General features: G+C 36.1%; 1 protein-coding gene across 1 annotated transcript in view; it reads right to left on the bottom strand.

Annotated features, from left to right (window-relative positions):
• DCDC1 (doublecortin domain containing 1) overlaps positions 1–25,079 on the bottom strand; it is a 498,476-nt gene that overhangs the window by 14,857 nt on the left and 458,540 nt on the right. The window contains exons 25-34 of the mRNA XM_064365537.1: positions 22,555–22,713; positions 21,196–21,396; positions 17,143–17,236; positions 14,764–14,934; positions 12,489–12,674; positions 10,917–11,120; positions 9,455–9,656; positions 6,247–6,399; positions 5,433–5,534; positions 531–667 (exon numbers count right to left, since the gene is read on the bottom strand). Coding sequence (XP_064221607.1) covers positions 531–667; positions 5,433–5,534; positions 6,247–6,399; positions 9,455–9,656; positions 10,917–11,120; positions 12,489–12,674; positions 14,764–14,934; positions 17,143–17,236; positions 21,196–21,396; positions 22,555–22,713 — 1,609 coding nt within the window. The remainder of the gene's footprint in view (positions 1–530; positions 668–5,432; positions 5,535–6,246; positions 6,400–9,454; positions 9,657–10,916; positions 11,121–12,488; positions 12,675–14,763; positions 14,935–17,142; positions 17,237–21,195; positions 21,397–22,554; positions 22,714–25,079) is intronic.

Here is a 25,079-nt window from a genome sequence, read left to right as displayed (position 1 = left end):
AAGCAAAAAAGTTTTCCCTGGTCTCTCTCTCCGGTCCTTTCTCAACAGCTGACCTTTATCTTTTCGACTTTTTTATGTCTGGCAATCCTGACTGATTAACCAATTGGACTGAAACCACTTTTTTAATTCTTCACTTCTGAATGTCTCCATTGCAATTAGTATTTTGCTCCTTGCTCTTTTTACATATTGAGACATGCCCTTAGGAGTAATGAGCAATGAAGTCGGAAGGCTCAACTTGACTACAATTATTACAATTACCTTTGTACATATCCACTGGGCCTTTTTCTCTTCTTTGCTAAGGTCATAATTTCTGATCTCCGTTCAAACAAAACAGGCCCTTATATGAGCTGGCTGTCTGTTAGACAGCTACTCTCCAAATGCCAACTCAATGCTTGGCATATGCTTATATGATCATAACTGATCAGATGCTGAGAATATATTAACAGCATCATTTAAAAATCTAATATTGTACTTTTAAATACTCATAAAAAGGGCAGAGTATTTAATGTCCAGAATCCCAAAGAGCATACCTCTGTATGTCTTATAAGTTCCATGAGTTTAATTTCCTCTTGAGTCTTTTCGGTCCATCCTCCTTCAACCACCACAGGCTGCACAGGGCTTTTGGTAGGAACCATGGTGGCGGGCTGACATGCCACTATTCGCTGCCCTGGGGAAACAAGTCTCTAGAAATTTTGTTTCTGATGATAGGCTTTCAGATTTCAAATAAGTTGGTTTGGCTTTCTATGCACAAATCATTCCACATAGGAGCATAGGCTAAAATACTAAATATATCATAAAAGCAAAGATGCCCAAGGTAATAATATCTAACAATACCTCTTCAGATGGGAGCTTCAGGCTTTAAATAGCTAGGATTCGCATACCTACTCTACAGATGGAAGAGGAAGATAACATGCTGATTTCCACACTGGCCTCAGCCTCGCATCCATGATATGGTTCAGCGGTAATTTAGTCAAATAGAATTCATGACCTTATATAGCCCCTATCATCCTTCTAGTCTTGGAACATATGTTTTGTTCCCTTAACTAATAATAAGCTTTTCCCCCATAACTAGCTTAGCAGTGTAGGGATTAAGTATTTCTAAAATAATATTAACCCAAGAGACGGGAACTTTTTTTTTTCTATGTAATAATACCTTGCGAGTATGATTAGTTTCTGACACCTCTGCTGTGCCCTTTATGCTGTTAGAAAGCTGTAGTAAGAGAAAATATTTTTTGAAATACTGTATTCTAAAGAATCACAGGAATAATTTAATAAGTGTGATGATTCCAATTCATGTGTTCTTTCAACTAGAACACTTAAAATAATTATAAAAGAGGTTTAAAAAGTCACACTTATGAAACTGTTATCTTTTTCTGCATTGAAGATATACTCAGTTCACATTTCATACTGATCTCTAAACTTGTTAAGTAAAAATAATGCTTTCTCTTGCATCTTCTTTCCAGAAACCTATATTGAGCAACAGCTATGGGTGAGGTGTTATGTTGGATAATACAAACATGTTGGAGAACGAGTTCCTGCCTCAGGTTTGGTCAGGAAGGCAGATATCAAGGAAATGATTACACCAATAGACGATTGCAACTGGGATTTGCTAACCTAGTCTGAGCCATCACAGAAGGTTTCTTAGAGAGAGTAACATCTAGTTCATAAAGCAATAGAACTACTAAAATGAAATTGAGTTTCAATTTTGTTGCCAACATAATCTTAATGTGCAGATTTTCAGAGTATAGCTCAAACAAAACTCTTTGAAAATAATCTGGTACTTGTAGAGGATAAAGCATTTGTGTTCTTCTAGCTCAACTTTATGGAAATAGATCCAGCCCTAAAAATAAATGGCAACAATGACTTTTCAGGGAAACCAGAACTCTATGTCCCTAATAAGGATTCATATGCAATTTACGGATGTGAAGAAAACATAATTGAATCAATCAGTCAATGAGTTACAGTGACAATGCCATTAAGCAGTGCACTTTGGAGAAGACCATGGTGGCACCTCACAAATATATAACACAAATTTATACTAAATATAGTTTTCATACAACTCTACTTATAGAGTGCACATAACATTAATTTATGACCCATACATTTTTATAAATAACATTTCAACAAATATTTTATTTATAATGCATTTCAAACACTAAAATTTTGCTCAACTACAGAGAGTTCAGCAATAGTTTATCATTTACACTGTTGAGAGCTAGAGATTGAGTACAGAAAACAGGCAAAAACGTTATGCACTTTTTGTCAACTTGCTTCTAATGGTCATAAGAAAATTAATGCATTTGCACTATAGTTTTCATAAAGAGACATAATGTCATCACAAAAGGTTTTAGTTTGAGGAAAGGTTTTTATGATAAGCTATTATTTACATGGGTATGAATAACAAAAATTGAAATCAAGCAATGATGTATGGAATGAATTATTTTTCATTTTTTATTACATTTTCCCACATATCCTATTTATTTCACATGAGATCAGGTGATAGTAATTATAATAGCTATCTATTTATTAATGAGGCATGCCTCTTCCCTAGTCCTATTGTTTCATTTTGAGGATGGAGCCGCACTGATATTGCAGATTATTTTTCTGATTGGAAATTGGGGAAAATAACTGGGGATTCTTGGCCCATTTTTTATCTTAGAAACTAGAAAACACAAGTGCTTTGCTGTTCTTTCACATGATGAGTCTTGCCCGGGCAGCTCTCCCCATTCCCTGTCTTATTGGGAAGCCCACCCTCATTCAGAATCACCTGTGTCTGCAAGGGTAAGCCCACCCAATTTGAGGTTTCAGTTAGCAGACTTATTTAGCTTTCGCACTAAATTAAATGCTCCAACATTACCTTTACATGTAACACTGGTGATGATTTAGCATGAACTGCCATTCATGAGTTTTATTTATTTATCAGTTTTATAACCTCAAGTGGGTAAATGAGTTGCCTTTTCAGGAACCCTTACTCCAATATTTATTGAATATTTATTATATACTAACCATGTAGTAAAGATTTGACATTTGTTACTTAATCATGAAAACCCTACAAAGTAATTACTAGAATTATGATTAATATTAGCAATGTTTATGCTTACCAATGAAAGGTAAAATCAGCTTAGCACAGTGTTTTATACATAGGATATGCTCAGTAAATACTTGTTGCATTTACCAATGGCTATGACAACATAATTAGCAATTATTCATACTTCCTGTTTTACCCAACACTCAGGAAGCTCACAATCTTACAGGTCCTGCAGTTAACTGAGCTAAGACTTGTTCTTATTTATCCTCATAATCTCACCAGCTAGAAAAGGGCTTTCATGAGAGTAAATATTTTATAAGCATGTGTTGAATTTATATTTAATAGCAGAAAACGTACCAGTTTGTCAATAGTGACAAGATTTATGTTAGCATTAAATTCTAAGTGAAACCACATCAATGGATCCCTCCAGAATGGACATCATTGACAAAATACAGAATTTCAAGTAGTGGTATTGTAGATGATGACAAATTAACTTAAAAATTTTTAAAAACTTAATTGTAATAAAAACTGAAGACAATATAAAATCAGAATTCAATGAAGGTAGCCATGCCAGGTGCTATTTTCAGTATTTAACTTGACACAGGATTAGAACTTGAAAAACACCCTAGAGTGAATGGTTGAAATTCCATTTATTCTTTACATCAGTCATTCTATAACTATTCAGAGAACAAAAGAGAAGGGTATAGAATTTATAATCTAACATTATGAGACTGTCACATAAACAGGTAATCATAATAATGTGGTGAGGACTATCAGAGAGGAAGTTCAGAATGTGATAAACCACATTACCCTAGGCTTGGAATGCTAAGGAAGGCTTCTGGGAAGAAGTGACAAGTAACCTAAAAAGACACAGAATGCTCCTCTTAGGAGCAACCCAAGAGGACAGGAGAGGGAAAACTTTGAGGTAGAGGGAACTAAAATGTGCCAAAAGCTCAGAGTTACAAAAGTGTATGGTATGTCTGGGGAGCTAAAAGAAAGTTAACCTGTGTGAAGTGTAGTGGGCAAGGAACTTACAGAGAACAAGATTATAAAGGGCCACCCTAAGCAGTTTCAACTTTGTCCTAAAGATAATAGGAAGCCTTGCAAGATTTTATGCCTAGAATATCATAATACCTTTGCATTTTTGCATAATCATTTCAACTTCAGAATGTCACCATTACTTATAGAATGGAAACCGCTGTCAAGATGTGAAGCAGGGGGAACAGTTAGAAAACTGTTCCGGTGGTCCAAGGAATACAGATGATGGAAGCTTGAACTTGGGTAGTAATATGTAGGCTGAGAGAGTTAGAATCATTTGAGATCAACTTAACAGATTCAAAGTAACAACGCTTACTGAATATTTACTTGGGGAAGGTGAGAGAGAGGGCGATCCCAATAACAACATCCAGGGATTTGAGGAGTAACACCTGGGTAGATGGTAGTAGAACCTACTACCAGCAGAAACTTCAAAGGAGACATTGGTGCTGGGGGAATATGACAGCTGAAGTTTTGGGCATGTCCACAGAACATTCAAGTCAAAATGTCTAGTGGGAATAGTAGAGGAAAGTGGTAGTAATATTTTTCACTTACACTCAATCCTTCTTTTGGTAAGAACTGGATAATAGTTATTTCAAACCACGGTTCAGTCTAATGCAGCTAGGACTAGTTGTGCTATTTACTGAAGCAAGATTCATATGCTTTTAACACAAGACAGCAACAGGAGTTGAAATTCTGCTATGACAATTACTGAGCTTGAAATGTGCTCCTTTCTAGACTCAAGTCCTTAGTACAATGTTTCTCCCCAAAGAACCATTTGTATCTCAAGTCCTGGGAGTAGTACAACGTCAGAAACCTAAGATTCTGTGATAAGAAGAATGGAAGAAGGAGACCAATATTGATCACTTTGACTGTGAATAGCATGTCTCATGTTGTATAAAAAGGAGGAGTCATTTTAAGTTACTGACACTGACTTTTGAAGATTTTAGTAATTACTCATTCAGATTTAAAAAATTAAAAAACAAAAAAAACCTTCTTCCCCAGCAATACCAAAGGAATGACAGCAAGGTTTGTTTAAAGATTAATTCCAAAGCCCACAAAATGTCCATTGAGGGATTATTTCAAAAACAATGGGCCAGTTTCTCTTGCTCAGAAAACCTCCTAATTTTTAAAATGTATGCATAAGTCATTTGATATTCATTTTCATATAAAATTTACAAATATAATATCAGAACAAAAAAGATATATTATTAGGTTTTAGACTTTGCTCAAATGATTTATGTAAAACAGCATTTATAAAATACTCATTAGTTAAATACCTGATATCTAATGGTAGAAAATAACCATTAGCAATTTGAGGTTACATTTTTATTTAAATATGGTTATGTTCGATATAGCCCACACTGACCTTTTAACTGTCTCATTTTGTGTCTCATGGTGTTTAGATCAGCCAAAATTCTGTCCTTTTTCAGCCAGTTCTGTTTCTCTAATTTTTTTGCTTTCTGCAAAGCTAGAATAATAAAAATACAAGATATTTTATCAACAGTAATTTATCATGCACACCAATAATTTATTAAAGAACTTTCTGCTCGAAGAAATAGATTCAATTAGAAACAAGTAATTAAAAGGTAAGGGTCATTAAAAGAAACCTCATTTGAAAGATGACAGGGCTTAAGGCATTTCTTTATGGAATGGAGGGGTAAAAAAAGAAAAAGAACAATACTGTTTTATTATATAGATTTACCATATGCAATAGCCATATTTCATTTTCCACTTCCACAAACTATTTGGAGGTGATGAAAGCCTGGCTTGGAACCATTCATTTTTTAAACATCCACCTACTGCCTAAAGGGTGCAATTCTTAAAAATGAAAATGTGCAGACAGGTCGTCCTCAGTGTGAATTAAACTCATTTGTTATTTTCTAATGTATACCATTATTCTCAGTCTTATAGACCAAGGATCTCTTTATCAAGTAAATTAGACATTTTTCCACACAGAATACTCCATTCTAGTATGAAAAAAAACAGGCAAATGTGCAAATATGAAAGCATTGCTATCCTTGTGCACATATTAATTGATGAACCTTCTGTTCTTTGTATAAACGTGATGTTATTATGTTGATATTATACACATTTAATTCATTTTCTTGTGATGGCATAAAATGTATTTCTCTCTTCCTTCATACACTTGCTTGAAAGAAAGTAAAAAACCAAACACTTACCATTTGGAGGTAAAAATGGTTCACCACAAGATACCCAGATGGCAATAGGATTTCTGAGGATGAGGGTAAGCAAAGACTCATCTATATCATTCAAACTATCAGACGTCACAGATTTTGGAAATAATATGTTTTTCACTTTCATTCCTGGGTTTTCTGGTGGAAAAAATGACACATTTATCATTGTTCAATAAACAATGAATAAATTTGCTTTCTGAATATGTTTATTCAAAATATTTTTTTATTCATTAGTAACTGAACTTGAGTTAAACAGGCAATGCCAGAATTGGAGGCTGATGTATAAATTTGGTCAGAAACTTCATATACAACCAAAAAAATTAAACTAATAAGTACTTATGCCACAATCTTACATGTTCTTCACATGTACCCCAAAACCTAAACTGCAATTAAAAAAAAAAAGAAAAAGAAAAGATTGTAAATATATGTGTTAATTTCTTTCTTACACATCATCTTGTTCTGAAAGAAATTTGAGGTGGCTCACCAAAATACCTACTCCGATATGGAAAAAACAGAGATAAGAAAATCAAGCACAGGGAAAAAGGTATATGGGAATAGACTAAAGCCAGGAATAAGGTACCTCAGTGTTCTTATATTTTAAATGAATATTAATATCTCATTCTGCTGTTTCTTTTTTTAAAAAGAAAAAACTAACATGCTTAGAAGAAATAGTGTTTGGCCTATTTACTCTGATGACCATCCAATAAATGTTAGATATTATTTTTATTGTTAAACAGATATAAATACCACCCTGTTTTGACTTGCTAGAGATAAAGCAAAATTTGGGCTCTGAGCTTCCTAATGGCCAAAGCAAAGAGAAAAACACCATTTCCAGTTTCATGTGGCCCACATAAAGTGAGAAATTTTTTAGAAAATGTACTTTTCCTGGTTCATAGATCTGAGGGAAATTCATTTAAAGGTCCTCATAAAGAGGTTATTCATGATATAGCTAAAAATATCCTACAATAGAAAATTAATATATATTGAGAATTTACTGTATACTTGGTATTTTACTAAGGCCTATACACACATGGTCTCATGTGATTCTCAAAATGATACTCTGAGACTCTGAGTTAGGCCTTATTATCAGTCCTCTTTTACAAATATGGTAACTGAGGTTTAGTGACATAGCTGGGTGGTGGCAGAGCGAGGATTAGAATCCAGGCCATCTGCCAATGAAGCCTGTGCTCTTAACCACTGCCTGAATACTAAGCACTATGTTGAATTCTGACCAACAGCTGTTTCTTTAAAGTTCCTTAATGCAAACTGATGGCATAACACCAAGCCACAATTCCATAAAAGGGGCAGCCTACTGATGGCCTTGCCTAATTTAAGAATACCCTTTAGAATATAAGAAGGAAGAGATGGAATCAAAAGAATACCCTTTTGATAGTCCTACATGAATAACATTACTCTAACCAGGCTTTAAATAAGAATTTAAAGAAGAGTGTTTGAAGTTACAATTTTATAAAACCTGAAGTTCAGATATTCTATATGCCAAATAAAGACAGAAATATGCTTCAGCAATCAGCTATGCATTAAATGTTCACATAAATATTTCTTAAAATTCATTTGAAGACAAAATAAGTAATGTCCTATACACAAACATGGTAAGTAATTTCACTGAATGTTTAGTAAGTATCAACCAGGCACTGTTCTAAGTTATAGGTGTGCGTGTGTGTGTGTATATAAATATAAATACATACACACATGCATATATATATATTTATGAGTATACAGTCACACTTATGAGGATGGAATGAATATATTTATGATGACCAGATAAATACAAATATTGAAAATATAGATATATTTGCTATGGCTTGAATGTGTCATCTACAAAACTACAGTGTTAAAACTTAATGGCCAATGTAATGATATTAAGGGAGACAGAAATTTTAAGAGGTGATTAGATCATAAGGGCTCCTCTTCTTGGGAATGGAATTAAGGCCCTTATGAAAGAGGCTTCATACAGTGCTGGGCTCTTTTGCCCTTTCTGCTTTCCATTGTGTGAGGACAAAGCATTCTTCCCCTATAGAGAATGTAACCCTCACCAGACAACCAGATCTACTGTTGTCTTGCTCTTGGACTTCCCAGCCTCCAGAATTGTGAGAAACAAAGTTTTGTTCTTTATAAATTAATCAGTCTGTGGTATTCTGTTACAGCAACACTAATGGACTAAGACAGTGTTATATATATAAAATGGAGACATATTAAATATATATATACACACACATATATATGTATGTATATATATACACACACATATGTATATACACACACATATATATGTGTGTGTATATATATCCGTGAAGTAATTGACTATTTTACAAATAGTAAAATATGTAAAGTTTATGTAAAAATTTAAAATAGTAAAATATAGTTAAAAATGTATCCCAGCTTTATAAATAAGAAAATTGGAATATAAGAGTAGTTAAAATGCTTACCGAAAGCCACTGAGCTAGCAAGTGACAAAGCTGGGATTTGAACCCCAGTATTCTGGCTCCAAAACCCAAGTTCTTAACTTCTAAATTATGCCTCTCAATACAACCGTGGAAATCTTATACTGAGAAAACTCTACTGAATCACTACTACCAAGACTTGCTTTTATTTAGCAGTGTTGTTTGGGACACACACAGTCACTGCCCTCAAACTGCAAATAGTCTGATAAGACACACACAGCTATAAACAGATCATTATCATGCAAGGTGCCCAAAAATGCAATAGATGGACATTGACTGGAGCTTCTGGGAGATAGTAAAAAGTGGAGGTGACAGAGACAGGGGAGGGGAGTTGAAGGACAGTAGAAGCATAGAGAGGACACCTTCTCTTCTAATAGTAGCAAGAGATTTCCATTGATCCAGCCCCAATTTCTTAAGTGGTCTCCAGTTGGTTTTGGTTCTGAGTAAGAACAAAACATGATTATGTTTCATAAAGCAGCTTAACTGTCAAACATATTTTATTAATTCTATGCAATTAATTTATTGTTTCAGTGCCAAAATCAAAATTTGCATGAATTTTTAATTTTTCTTATAATTCTGCAAGGGAAAAACAACATAACAATTTCAGTGACACTCTTGGAGTCACAAAAGTAGCTTCCTATGATTTTGAAATTCTGAAAACAGTGACTAAATGAAATAATCATGTTTAAAGCATAAATAGAATCAGCTAAATGCTATATAACGTAGCCAACCTTCCATACTTTCAACCATTATCTGTTCTTTTCCAACAGAAGCCACATCTTGCTTTTGTTTCTCGGAGTCTCTCTGGAGAAAGGATTCATCTAGAGCCCATAAAACCAAATCACGCAAGGTAAAGATTGGGGTTCCATCTTTGGTATATACTTTGGAGGCTGCTCTGGAAAGCCCAAGTTGCTCTGTGCATTCTGTAAGAAGCTAGATAACACAGGCAGTAAGAATCTGACAGGCAATTAAGAGCTTGTCATTCTAAAAGTCTGAAGAAAATCATTGAATTTGAGTAAACAGAAAGCTGAATTACTACTGATCTTGATCTTTGATTAGAGTATTTTCGATATTAGACTGTCCTACCTAATATCACAACATAGTTCAATCCAGCTGTAAATTTCCTAGCTCCAAAAATTTAACACAGCAGCTGACATATATTAATACATTTCAGCATCAGAATATTTTCTAAAAGATGTTCAACTTAAAAATCCACTTTCAATTTTGTTGCTTTATAAGGTATATAATTGTTGTAACTTTATACTGATAAACTGCTTTAAAATAAGTAGCTAACCTTCAAACCAAGAACTGACAGGTATTTTTACCTTCCTTTTACAGATGGAAAAACAGGATGAAAGATTAAAATTTTTGCCCAAAGGAAAGCTAACTGTGGATCCCTGGGTGAATCTTGGAGTCACTAACATCTGTACTTTGCTTAGTCTATTGAACAACAATACGTAATTTTTAAAACATTATTCTCAACCAAAATGGTGAGGGAATAGATATGGGTGCTTGCAAGGAAGTCTGCAGGGTAACTCCATATCATGTCAAACATCACTTGTAAAATACATTGTTAAAGGCACTGGCTAGAATGAATAGACAAGATAATTACTAAGTAGTGCAAGGACAAAGCTGGGTTTGGGCATTCTGGGTTCTCCTCTCTTCCCATGACTATGGGGAGCAGCTTGAAAGGTAGACCATTCAGTTCCTCCTAATACAACCCCTGCTTCCCCAATTTGAAAATAAAATGAAACATCCTATCAACAAATAAATGCCCAGATGTTCCAGATGATGAATGCAATGTGCCCCAAAATGCAATACATGGCATCTCTTGGATGATTCAGATGACATGCAACTTGAAGCTGGCATGAGAAACAAGAAAGAAAAAGGCATTCAGTCCATCACAAGAAGGAAGAAAATCTAGTACCTTTGTTTTCCTCTCCCTTGTAGATCTCTGCTCAGGAGCCAATCTAAAAACCGTATTCTCATTTCCAATTTTTCTAAGTCTGTATCCACAGACATACAATCAAATAAATGTCTTTAAGTAAACAGAGATCTTGATCTCATCAGCTTAAATTGGTGAATCTGGCCAGGGATATTTATCACTCAATCTCACTGCTTTTTCTTGTCAGAAGAATTGCAATTATCATTACCTCTGAAGATGCAAGCAGCATTTAAGTGATAGCCACTTACCATGGGGAATGTTCCAGCCACAATTAACTTCCCATTATGATATCCATCCCCATTTTTGTATGCAATTATTTTCACTGCCTTCTGGTGTGTGGCTGCTATGCCACTGTGAGATGCAGCTTGTGTGCAGGTCTTCATCCGTAAAGATAATAGACGTGCTTGGTAATAACTTAGAGTTTTTTCAGCCTCGTCACACGATAAATCAACCTAATTTATTTTTTAAAATAAATTGAACATTTATTCAAACTTTCTTTAGTTTGCTACACTTCAGTCTCTTAATTTAATAAATATGTGTATACATGTGTGATGTCTAAATTTTGCAATGCTCTCTTCATGTGTTATAGATATTGAATACTAGAGTTGGAAGGATATTGGATCCAAATTCCTCAGTTCCCTCTCAGACCTGTCACTGAGTCACTAGGTGATTCTGGGCATCTGGCTTGTGTTTCTGGCATTGTCTTGTTTTTGTTTGTTTGTTTGTGTTTTGCTTTCTCTCTGCCATGGCCAGAGAGAGCCTGAATTAAATTAATAATATGCTAACATTATAGCTAGCCTCTAAATTTTTAACTTTACAATGATTCCACCATATGGTGGAAGATGTTTATGAATGAGGAGGGGAATGAGTGTAGCTTTAGCCAGTTGGTAGTAAGGGTGGTGAACATGCTTCCCCTTTTCATCCCAACCTAGGACGCTGCCCTGAGGGCAAAGCTCTGTCTGAAATTCTGTAGCACTGGGGATTCTTTCCTACCAGCTCCTTACCACCTCCTTAACATTATCCCACTATCTTCAAAGCAAACCAGACACCTTCAGGTTTCTCAGAGGACTGACTTACTTTCTCCTTCAGAGCTATTGTCTCTGCTGATGTTTTTTGTCACCCCAATGTGTATCAGGATTAGGGAAGGGAGGAGGGTGATCTGGAGATGGGATGAGCAAGCCCTGAAGAGCACACCAGGCTGGAAGATATTCCACCTTTTAGGAATCGCTCCTTTTTTTTTTCAGGTGTGGAAGTTCCCTTAGTTATTTTTACTTGTAAAGTTGAAAGGGAGGGTTTTTTTTTTAATGGTACCATTTTAAACTAAGGTTACAGGAAAGTGGTAGAGTTTTTTTTTCCCCTCCATGAGCTGTAAATACTATTAGACATGGATGTGTGAATTCAGGCACCCAACCTGAACAGTCATTAACAACGACACATCCAATTCCCCCTGAAATGTTCCATACTAGTAAAAAGAAGTTTTTTCCTGTAGAAATAGGCAAAAAGCTATTCCACGAAGTAAAGATTTGCAGTGACTTCTTCACCTGAAAGCAACACTGAGAACAGTGAAATGTGTCAGTAAATGATTAAAGCTGCAGAAGTGCCCAATTAACTTCAAAGAGTGTATTGAACTATTAATAGACAATGCATTTTAAATTACAATGAGGAAAAGGAAATCAATGCAGGTAGAATGGTAAAGGTGCATCTGAGGAAGATGAATTGGATAAGTGGAAATGAACTTGAGTGCAAGGCAGATAATGAATGCATCAAAGTTTCCAAATTGTTGCCATACGTGCATTAGCAGAGCTCAGATCATTACATACCTCAGCCACATTGATGACCTTGAACGGCCCTTGTAAGGAGGGCTTTTGGGTCTTGGAGCCTGAAACACAGAGGAATGTAACCCCTGGAAGCAATTGTTTCAGTCCCTTCTCTGTTCTCATGGATTGTCCACAAGCCAAGCAGAGCATCGTTTTTCTCTTTCCGTTGGGTGAGAGATAATAGTATCCCTAAAATGGGAGACAGAGATGCCTTTATATAGGAGTATCTAAATTGTTATAGCATTGCTGTAGAACATTTTTCAAAATAAATATAGCACTTTTAACATCCCAAAATGCTAAATTTAAAATCCCAACATAAAGGCATTATTTTGTTCCCATCTATATGTGTGTATGTGTGTGTGTGTGTGTGTGTGTGTATATGCATGTGTGTATGTATGTATTTTTTAAAGTATTTCCAAATTCTGTAATGACAATTCAAACCAATGAATATAAACTGTGTACAAAATCAGTTTCTTGGAGGAATGGCCAGCTCCAGATTTGGGGTAAGAAATATACGAGACAAGCAAGGGATATCTTGTGCCCCGAAAGAAAAGAAGCCACCATCATGTTCAAAAGACACAGGAGCCAGGAGCCTCTACTGCCCCAAAATGGGATAATTATGGAGCAACAAAAAGAATGATAACTAAAACATTCTGAAAATATTTATAAAATCCTATGAGTGTATAATGATGTTAACAATATAAGTAAAAACAAATAAACAAAATCCAAGCAAATAAAAACAAAACTATTTCCAATCAGGAAGTAGAATCTCTTTCTCTTTTACTTCTTTCCTTGAATCTGGTAAGGGCCATGAGACTTGATTTAGCCAACATAGCACTAGCAAATGTGATGCAAGCAGATGCGTAAGAAGTGCTTTCACAATGGAGCTTGTTCTCTTTTGGGTGTCATTGAAACCCTGAGACCACAATGTGAACCAACTTGAGGTAACCTGCTGGAGAAGACATGTAGTTGAAGAACCAATGTTCCCAGCTAACAGCCTGTCAACCACCAGACAGGTGAGGGATGCCATCTTTGACCATCCAGTCCCCATAAAAACACCCAACTACTAAAGAATCACCAGATGACTGTAGCCACATTAGTGACCTGGGACAAGACCAGCAGAACTACCCAACTGACTGCAGCTCAAATTGCTGGCCCACAAAGCAAAAATGAGTTTTTTGTTTAAGCCACTAAATTTTCAGGGGTTTTGTTACACTGCAATAGATAAGTGAAATCAATAGAAAGACTTAGGCATTCATCCTACATTCCCTTACAAATCATATTTTTGAGTAGTCAAATACTGAATTAATGAGGTAAAGTTCTTCCTTCTATTAAAAGTTTAGTTGATCAATGTAGGAAAATATGATAGAATTAGACAAGATTGACCCTTTTGAAACAAGAGGGCAATGTTAAATGAAATGTCATTGGGGAATTGTTAAACATGAAATCAGGTTGTAAACACCTGAACCTACTCAAAACTATCAGGACTAAAAATGGAAAACCCACACATTGCTTGTGAGAGTGATAAACAGGAAACATGTAGGAAAACCTATGAAGATTCTGGCCAAAAAAAGAGTTAAACATAAATCTAATTACAACTATAGGATTCAATTCCATTTACAGAAATTATGGGTGTGGGGGAACAAGTCAAAAGATGCCCCAAAGAAGAAAGTAAACAAATTCAATTAAAGAGCGTTCAGTATGACAATGGAGCCAGACTATGCAGCTGAGTGTCATATGGAGACCTTATTTGAATCTTGACACCAACTGGCAAACCATAAAAAAAATTTAGGGCAACCTGGGAAATTTGATTAAGGACAGGGTATTAGATGGCCAAAGAATTCCTGTTAATCTTATTAGTTGTGAGAATGGTATGATGATTGTGTCAAAATATGTCCAAAATTTTTGGAAGTATGTGTCTAATATGGAGGTTAAATAATATAATGTCTGGGGTTGGCAAACATGGCTAAACCTAGATAATAGTTAAATATGAATGATGGTAAATGAAGATTTATTGTCCTAGTGTGTCTACTTTGGAATATGTATGAAAATTTTCATAATAAAAATTTTAAGAATGTTAGATTAATATTAAACTATGTAATTTTTTTTCACAATTTTCCTTCATTCTTTCCTACCAGAATCAGAGTCTGAGTGATTTCACTCAAAAATCAGCATTCAACTTACATGAACATAAAGTTTTCGAGGGAAAAAAAAAATTTCATTTTATTAAATTACTCTTTTACCCTATTTTTATCTTTGAGAGGAAGGGACCACTTACTGGTTGATCAATGTTTTCTTCTTTAATTACAGATGATGTACAAACACCAGCATAATTTGCTGATGTGATTTCCTTATCCAAGGCAGTGCTATGAAAGGCCCCAATTGCTTTTATATTTTTCATGTAATGCCACTTTTGATTGGCAGCTCCATTGTTGTATGGCTTGTATTTCTGAAAAAAGAGGCAAAATATGGAGTCAAGTGAGTTCATGAGAGGGTTATAGTATCTTGTTTTTCATTGCATAAATCCAGAAAGTACAGCTAATTACTCATAATCACACCATGCAGTGACGACTACTACTCTTGAAATTTTAGTGATTAGATACAGAATCTTCTTTATATTTATAAATATGCATTCTTTGATTTACAAAGATAGAATAATAAAATGCATACAATTTGGTAACTGCAGGTTTTTTTCTTAACAATATTCCCTGAACCTTTTTCTAACATCTTGTAAAAATACATACCATTTCATTGTAGAGATATTTTACTAATCTTCAATAGATAAACATATAGGTTCTTTCTCAAAATTTATTTAAAATAAACAAATAGTGTAAATAAATATTTGGGTAAATCCATGATAATTTTTTTAGGACAAATTTCTAGAAGTAGAGTTACTGATAAAAAAAATCATTTTAAAGATTATGATATATCAAAATGCTTTCTAGAGAGATTATTTTACCTTGCACTTCTACCAATAGTAAACTAAATGACCCATTTTTCTTACATTCTTGACAAAAAATGGGCAATACTTCCAAAACAAAAATATAATAAATTAAAAAATAGTACCTTGTTGATATTTTAATTTACATTTCACTGATTATCAAAGAGGTTTATCTTTCAAGTACATTCAGTTAAATACATAATAAAAACAATATATTTATTCTAATTATGATAGTTGGCTGAAGTACAAATAAAGAAACTCACTTTAACAGAACTTAAACCCGTAGACTAGTTCTAACTAAATATATCATAACACCTTAAGCAACTTTTGTAATTAATAACATCTACTTTACCAAGCGAGAGCTTAATAGAAAAGAAGAAAACAAATGAGTCCCAAGAATTGATTTAATGGGTCAGACAATAAAACCTCCCTCAGAGGTCTGGAAAACCAAAGACTATATTTTCAAGGGACATAAAAGGACCTAGTAGCATTAACCCACCATGCTTCATTTTTATTATTTTACATGAACTTTAATATTTTCTTACAAACCAGTTGTTTCAATAAATACAACACCAGCAACAAAAAATTCCTGAAAGGTTGAAATTAGGGTCAAATTATTTCTTATGAAATGGTAACCCTGGGAGAAATCATCCATATCTATAAATTTATGTAAACTATTAAGGTACTCAAGTTTTATGTGTGTGAGGTTGTATCTCACTGTGGTCTGTACTGAAGAGGCACCTGACAGAGAGGAACATAATGTTGTATGTACTCTATCTCCTGGAATAATTTCTTAGTCCATATTTATCATCAGGATAGAAGAATTAATTAAGCTTTGGTATTTGTCCAGATTGCTGTGTCTCAATTTTGGATTCAGGGCCTGCAAAACAAGTTGCCTCATTGCTATTAAAAACATAGAATGAAACAAATGTTATTTGGAGGCAATCTATTCTGTTCAACAAGAGGATGGAAAATACTGTCGAGGACACAGAGAGTAAATGCAAAGCAGGAATGCTTCTATACTTTCTCTCTTACCAGCAAGGAAAAGTATATATTCATTTAGGAGTGTTGGTTATAAGCATGTGAGAATGACAGAAAAATATGGAAAAAAAAAAAAAAAAAGATCTTCCTAGGTCTTTGTCCAAAACTCAAATGAAGCCAGACTTCTCTGGAGCCTCCCAAAATTGTCTGGCTGCTGTAGGCATTTGCAACAGTGAATGAAAAGAGAATTTCAAATGGATCGCTTAGTAGAATTAACATTGATGATCTTGCAACCTTCAGGAAGACCTCCCTGACTAGGTTCTTTCCCTCCAGTTGCCAAGGCCTTTGAAAAATTGAGGACTTGCATATGTTCCTGATGATCAAGTTTAGGTGCATCTAATAGCCGTCCACCTGCCTGCTGCCACCACTGAGACCATAAGCTTCGTGAATGCTGTTGGGACAATTTCTCATGCTTGCCATTGGGTTTGATTTCAGTAACTAGCATAGAGCCTGACATGAAGCAAGCCCACAATCACCATCTGTTGGATTAAACTAAATTAAGAGGTACATGAACATGTTCAATTTAAAATCTAGGCAGAATATCATAAATATTTTAACAACAACATTCAAGTAGGATTCTATGACAGTTTTTTTTTCTCCACTATAAGGAAGCATAAAGCTTTACTTAAATTTAATTAAAAGGCCATGACTAACCTTTAGCCATACATGTCTTACCTGGACAATAACTGGATAGCCACAAACTTCATTTCTAGTCTTGGTCATAGACACTGCCAGCACAAGGTCAGGGTTACTCACCAGGTGAAAAGTCCTTGGGAAAACAGGATTAGTCACATTACAAAGTAGCATGACCAGATTAGATCACCCTCTGTGCCACTTAGCAGTGTGTTGCCTCTCAGCTCCATGCATGCTCTGTAATAATGAATGTGAATCCTTTAAGAACTTCTTCCCTACAGTAAGTGTGATCTTAAGCTTTCTCAGTAGAGAGTGCTGGAAGAAGACTGCAGGATGAAGGGACTCTCCTGCTCTTTCTGGCTGTGACATGAGGTCAGCGGTTGGGAGTGAGAATATCCAATGATATTCTCTGCCCTAGCCAGGTGCCCAGGACACAGGTCTCCCAGCACCTTCACAGCCTGGGCTTGCCTATTGCTCCTTCACTCATTGCCCTCCTGACACGGACACCACATGCTTCAGGCCTCCTAGGTGTACCAGCACCCCATTCCCTCTGCATACTGGTGTACCCACTGCATCCCCCTGTATGTTCCAGAGGATTACATCCTGCTCACCCAGTGTTATGGTTTGAATGCCCCTCCAAAACTTATTTTGAAACTTAATTCCCAATGTGGCAGTATTAACAAGTGGAGTCTTTAAGAGGTGATTGGATCCAGAGGGTTCTGCCTAGAGTAATTCATTCATAGATGAAAGGTTTAATGGATTAATGTGTCATAATGGGAATGAAACTAGTGGTTTTATAAGAAAAGGTATGTGACATGATGTTCTGTGCTGTATGATGCCCTGTGCTGTATGATGACCTAAGCCATCTCAGGACTCTAGAGCCATCTCAGGACTCTTGCCATCCCCAGCAGCAAGAAAACTCTCACCAGATGCAACCCTCAACAGAACTTTCCAAGCTCTAGAACTGGAGGAAATAAATTTCATTTCTTGTAAATTACCCAGTTTCAGGTTTTTTGTTTGTTTGTTTTTTTGAGACAGAGTCTTGCTCTGTCACCCAGGCTGGAGTGCATGATCTCAACTCACTGCAACCTCTACCTCTCAGGCTCAAGTGATTCTTCTGCCTCAGCCTCCCGAGTAGCTGGGACTACAGGCATGTGCCACCACGCCTGGCAAAGTTTCTGATTTTTAGCAGAGACTGGATTTCACCATTTTGACCAGGCTGGTCTCAAATTCCTGACCTCAGGTGATCCTCCCACTTTCACCTCCCAAAGTGGTGGGATTACAGGTGTCAGCCACGTGCCCAGCCCAGTTTCAGGTATTCTGTTACAAGTAACAGAAAATAGACTAAGACACCCAGCCACCACAGACAAGTTCTGGCCAGGCACACAAGCAAAATTTCTCTGCCATTCAGTGGAATGGAACCATACATTTTCTAATGAGTCCTAAACCCCAGCATTGGGGAGGGGACCCCATTGCAAGTTTATCCTTTCTTAGGCAATCTCCCTCAGCCCTAGGATGATATATATTATATACATATGTAATGCACATGAGTATATATTCCCTAATTTACTGCCTGGGTACAATATGGAGGGTAAAAAGACTGTGGTTAACATAAATGGAATTTTCTACTGAGTTCTACTACATAGTGTAACCCATGGTTCTCTAGGTTTCACCAACTTATCAAAACAAATGGGTTTTAAAAGCCACCCATTTATATGAAAGAGAATAAAGCAATATGCTAAGGGAAACTGTGCAGTAAAGCTCAGAACTACTGCCACTGTGCAAACACACTTCTGCTATGGGACGTATATTGTTCTGAATCATGCCCACACCTAATCAACAAGACTTCTGCAAAACCTCTCTTGTCCAAGTCTATCTGAGTGTCCCTAGAGCATGACTTGCACTCATGAGCAAATTCTGTCCCACTGGGCCCCCTGATGCTCCACCTTTTCTCTCTGCACTCTGATGTTTCCAATGAGGGACAAACCAATCCAACATCTGCCTTCCACTAACTGACTCTCTTTTCCGTGGCTTGACATGAGGAGCTCCCAGGATGACAAAGGTACAGAATATTCTGCAACGTGGGAGGTCTCTGAAAGAAACAGTCCTTCTCTTTTGTGTTACACATGGTTAGACTTTCCAAGGCAGTGCTGCACATGACCCAATATTTCACAGAGTTTTAGGCAAACTTATCTTTTCTGTTTTCCCTTAAAGTCTTCTCCTTCTTTCTCCACAGCAGTCATAATGAAAGGGGAAAACACACACACACACACACACACACACACACACACACACACACACAGACAGACACTGAGCAAGATTCAGAACTAGTATTCTCTTCCAGCGACCTAGTATTCCCAGGTCAAACTCGTTATGCACGGCTTTCTCTTGCCGTAGGGTCACAGCTCTCATTCCCCATGCATGTCCACTCAAATTCATCAGCCATGCTCAAATTCCACTTTAGGTTTAAGCGGGGACCTCTACTATAATACAAAAAGCCAAGGCAGTAAGATATATTGCTAAATACAATGTAGAAATGAGGAAACACTGGGATGTCAGCTCCATAAGGGTAAAGATTTTTTAATCTGTTTTGTGCTTTGTAAAGCAACAGCTCCTAAAACACTGCCCTCAGTAACCCTTGGCAGCTGAATGAATGAATTCTGGTTCCATATGGCAAACTATTCACAGAAACAAAAACCTGCTATCCTACCTCCACATTACAAAGGCAGCTTAGCCCAGGTGAATGGGCCAAAGAAACACTTTCACCAGGTCTATCTACACAGTTGGTTTTCCTGTCTTTTCTAACACCAGCCCAGCAGGTTTTCCTTGCTGGAGGCTTTGCTCATCGCTGTGAGCAGAGTAAGACCAGCTCCTCTCCTGCCCACGCAGGGCCCGCTGCTGCCGCCTGCTGAAGCTTGTGCAACCGTTCTCAAAGCACTGATTCATAAGCCTTTTCATTACAGACCTTTTGAGAATCCAGGGAAAATCACAGCCCTTTCCCAGAAAAAAATAAACTGCACAGATGCACAAACACACATTTTGCACACTATTTCAAGAGACTAAAGAGGTCCCTGGAGACTCACCATATCACACTAATGGTAGAATTTGAAGCAAACCAGTCTAAAAAACAGGGGATTATTTTCTTTTTTGTTAGATTAAAGAGATGTTCAATATGCACCAAAAAGAAAGAGAAATGTGTCATCAATCAGCATGAACCTAACAGTTATCAATATTCTGCCATTCCTGTTTCATCCATTTCCCTCAACTTTTAAAATTTTTATTTATAATAGAATGTCTTACAGCAAATCTAAGATAGCTTTTAATTTTATCCGTAAATGCTACGATATGTATCCAACTTATCAGGACTTTTTTTAACATAACCATTAAACCATTATTGCACCCAAGAAAATTAATAAGACATCCTTAATGTCATCAGACAGCCGAGCTGTTTATATGTTGCCTGATTATCTCAAAAATAACTTTTTTACAGTACTGTAGTTGGTTTGAATTTGGATCCAGGACCAGATATTAAATTAGGTTGATATATTTGCTAAGAAATTAGTTTATACTGTGCGAGTGGAAACCACAAATTGGTTATTTTATGAAGGTAGAAGAGAGAGGGAAGGTGTGTATTGAGGGAAGGATGGGGAGTAAATTAATGAAAAGTATCAAAAAACTTGAAAATTGGGGACTTTTTAGAATTCTTTTTTTATTATACTTTAAGTTCTAGGGTACATGTGTGGAACATGCAGGTTTGTTACATAGGCATACACACACCATCTCTTCATTTCATAAAAATAAAATTAATGAGAGTCCAGTCTTAAGCCCAATGGCCAGATGAAACTGTGTACCCAGGAGACGAGAGCAAACATTCCTTCTCTGAATCTGATTGTGGATAAATTGTATGTAGCTTACCTAGCATTTACATTTGATTTTATTCCCTTCCTCTTCTTTGGCCAGGATAAAGAATTATCAGCTAAGTTAAATAGAAGACCCATAACTCTCAAATAAAGTTCTGCTTGCTCTGTGTCATGCTAGACTTATTAGGCTTCTATTCACCTTTTGATATATTAAACACACTTATGATGGGATTACCTGCTGTCTTCCTTGTGTATCCAGCGCTGATGACTACTATCAGATTTCTTCTCCATCAAAACCACCTCCATGCCTGACCGGCGATTGGGACCGTGAACACCCAAGACTAGCTGAGGGACAGCATGGCTTATAATCTGCCCATCTCTGTATTCGAACTGCTGATGGCAAAGCTTGTGCAATTTACTATGCTTTGGTGAACAGCTGAGAAAAAGAAACCTCCATTAGTGGCAGAAAAACGTCCCGTGCACTTGGTGTGCTAGAGACTGTGAGTTCTGTTGGTGAGAGCTCCACTGTGAACCACGTTAACTTGAAATGACAGACCTTATCATTAGAATGACAGCAATGCTACTAGCACTGCACTCCTAAGCTGTCATAAGAAGTAGAATTCTGAGCTTATTTCGTAACAGAAATAAACGTTTACTAGGAGAACATTTGAAAAATTCATTAGAAAAAAGAAAAGAACTTCAGTTAACAAGGTAATGTAAAGATGAAGAAGTGAAATTTAAAATTAAGTAAGATAATGGGGGCAGGGGCATGTAGAATCAAAACAGAGAAATAAAGAAATTCTGTTCAAACTATGATTGTTTCTATCCTCTATCTATGGTATCCCTGGAAATGGAACACCATTCTCCAAGTTTTTCACTCACCTCTAATAATTCATAGAATATTATAAAATAATGATATACTAATAATTTAAATGACTCTCTTGCTTAAGGATCTTACAACATTAAGCAGAATTAACATATTACATATCACAACACACTGTAAATTAAATTAATCTATAAACATCTATTAAGCCCCTACTATGTGGATGGCCTAGTGCTAAATGCTAAAGTGTCAGAAACATTTAATTCACATGTTCCAGTAACTGCTGTAATGCCAAATAATTATCTAAAGATTATGGAATAATACAAAGTACTATATATTCCTGTCATTTCATTGGACATTGACAAAAAAATTAAACTAAAAAGGAAGAAACTGCATTTTATTAATTTCTTAAAGACATCAGGGCATCTTAAATGTTTATTCATAAGTTCACTCACACAGTCATTCAATAAATATACAGGGTGTGTGCTAAGTTTTCAGGAGGCAAAGGTGGATAAGAATAATGTTTAATAGAAGAAAACACACAAATGAGTAAGATATTATACTACACTGAACAAAATAAATCAAAGGGTAAAGGACCTTCCCACAAAACTTTGTAAATATTTTCATCAAAAACATAAGACGAGAATGTTCATGTTGATAGAAACAGCAGCTAACAGCAGCAGTGCAAACTCTTAGGAATATACGTGTCCTAAGGTGAGAGAACTAACACGAGACAGAAATCTTTAACAGGAACCCTTTGTAACTTTTTACCTGTATTTCTTCTGTGGTTCCATATTTTCAAGGAGCCCTTTTTCCATTTTCTTTGGAAAACTGTCATCCTCATCAAATTCATGCAAAGTTTCCTGCCAGGCATACCTGAGAAGTGAGTCACAAGCCTTCATTCGAAGATGGGCTCTGGCGTGCGAATCTCTATCAAGGTTCAGAAGCAAACACAAGTCTAAGAATTCTGATTTGTGTTCACAGAATTTTTTTCTGAGGTGTAGTCTAAGCACATTCTGCAGGATGTTGGTGGATCTATCAATCTTATTTCCATAAGGGTGCCAATGTTTGAAATTCACATCTTACTAATACATCATTTTGATCTTTTAATATAAGTCTACAAACAAAATCCCCCAAGCACATAATAAACAGCATTCTTCTTTGTCATGTTTACCCAGAAAAAAACGGGACCACATATTATATTTCAAAAAACATAAAGATTGACTACTCAGTAGTTTGAGAAATTCATAATGAACATGTAATGAGACTCCTTCTGTCTACCCCATAATTGGGTCATAATTCTGACTGGAACAGTACAGCCTAGATTACTCAGTTTTGTAGAGTTTACTCATTAGACAAGGTTAAGAAATCTTAACTTTTCCAAGATTTCCCCACAGAGAAATCTAGAGAGAATAAAATAGCATCTGCACATATGCATCAGCTTTTGATAGATGATAATATACTAAACAGGGTACATAGTCATCATTTGAATACTTGAGTCAGTCTTCTGGCTTCTTGTTAAAATGAAGATATAAAGGGAATCAGCAGCCGCCATATAGATCTGTATACATAAAGTTCCAGGCCACTGTTGAGAGCACATTTGCCTTGAGTGGGATCATGATATGAGGAATGCTTGACTGAGGAAGAATAAATATACAGACAAAGCAACAAGCCTATTTCGGCACTCTAAATATGCATACCTGTAAATAAAGTTCTCTGGGACAGACTGATCTCCAAGGTGCTTGTGATAATTTGATATAACTACAAGCATTATTAAATTACCAAAATCTTCAGGGACAATTCCTGTGCTAGCAGAGCTGACCATACTCTTTTCAAATGTAACAGAAGTATCACATGTGGATATGAAACTGGTGGGTAATGACTGCCTCATGCAGAACTGCAGGCAGCACAAGCGGCTTCTCAAGGCAAAACTCTCCCTTTACAGTTAAAAAACAACAGTGCCATCTTGTGTTAAGAATAAAAACCACAGCTTTCTCACCAATTCCATTTCTTTGAGGAAAAGAGAAAAAAAATGTAATTCTTGGTTTTAACAAAGTTAGCAAAATGCAAACAAGATTCTTCATTCAAATCCAGATGTTTAATTTTCTTACTCAGAATTTCTCTATGAGCTCTTGAACTTCCTGGCAAATGAGGTATAGTCAAGTCAGTTTTAGAACAGTCATTTTTAAAGTCCATCTTGCTTTATTAATTAATTTGTTTATTCATAGAACAAATCTTTCATTAGTTATTCCTTTAATCAATATTTATTGAAAATCTATAAGACAGGTAAGTTATCAGTTATCAGCTCATGGAGTTACATTTTAGTGGGAAGAAAAGAGACAAGTAAATGAATAAACAAGGTAAATGCCCTAAGTTGAATAAAATAGGATATTGTGATAGAAATTGACTGGGATCGGGTGAGGTTTACTTTAGCAATGGAGTCAGAGATGGCTTCTCTAAGAGGTGAATTGAGATATAGAATATGGGAAGAAGCCAGCCACGTGAGAATCTAGAGGGAGAGCATTCCAAGCAGAGAAAAGAACAAATGAAAAGGCTATGAAGTAAGATTATGGTTATCCCATTTGGAGAACAGAAAGACACTGGTGTGACAGGTATGCAGTGAGTGAAGGGATAGTAGTTCTAGATGAGGCTGAAGAGGTAGGCAGGTACCTGTGATTCAGTGAGGAAATAAGAAAGTTTCCCCCACTCTCTATGTTCCAAAAGTCTTTTTTTCCTGCAAAGCACAAAAATGGTAGGCGAGTATCACCAGAATTTCTTCTCCCTTTTTCTTATTGTTTGTGCCAGACAGTTTTATGATAAAAAAAAAGTGGGGGAGCGGGGGGGATCAAAAAGGTTTCTTCTAGATTGATGTTCTAGCTGCTGGCTTTATGGATGTTCTTCCTTAAATCATCCCAATTTTCAAACATGCAAAAACCTCCAAATAAGCTCATTTAAGAAAGTCTAGGAAAATGTCACAGTGACTTCCTAATATAAGATGATTTCAGATGATTTCAGGATCATGTCATCAGAAATGGTTCAAAAGACTAGTGACAGCATGCAAAATAGATAACCCAGTGTATTAAAAAATATTCCAAGTAGTTTAAGGGCTGTCAAATAGAAGAGGAATAGGGCATAGTACAGAGAAACACATGAAATCATAAGATGGAGATGGTCTAAATAATTATTTAAACGTTAGAATGGCCCGCCTTGAAAACAGTGATCTCTCTGTTAGTAGGAGTATTCAAGAAGAGGCTTGAACAAAAGAGCCTGTTCGGAATATGCAGGAGAAGCCTGCA

This window comes from Aotus nancymaae, unplaced genomic scaffold (assembly GCF_030222135.1).
Source record: "Aotus nancymaae isolate 86718 unplaced genomic scaffold, 86718_ANA_hifiasm-v0.15.2.pri h1tg000059l, whole genome shotgun sequence".
NCBI classification, from domain to species: Eukaryota; Metazoa; Chordata; class Mammalia; order Primates; family Aotidae; genus Aotus; species Aotus nancymaae.
The sequence above is the reverse complement of the archived record's forward strand: the minus strand, read 5'-3'. Positions and strand labels throughout refer to the sequence as shown.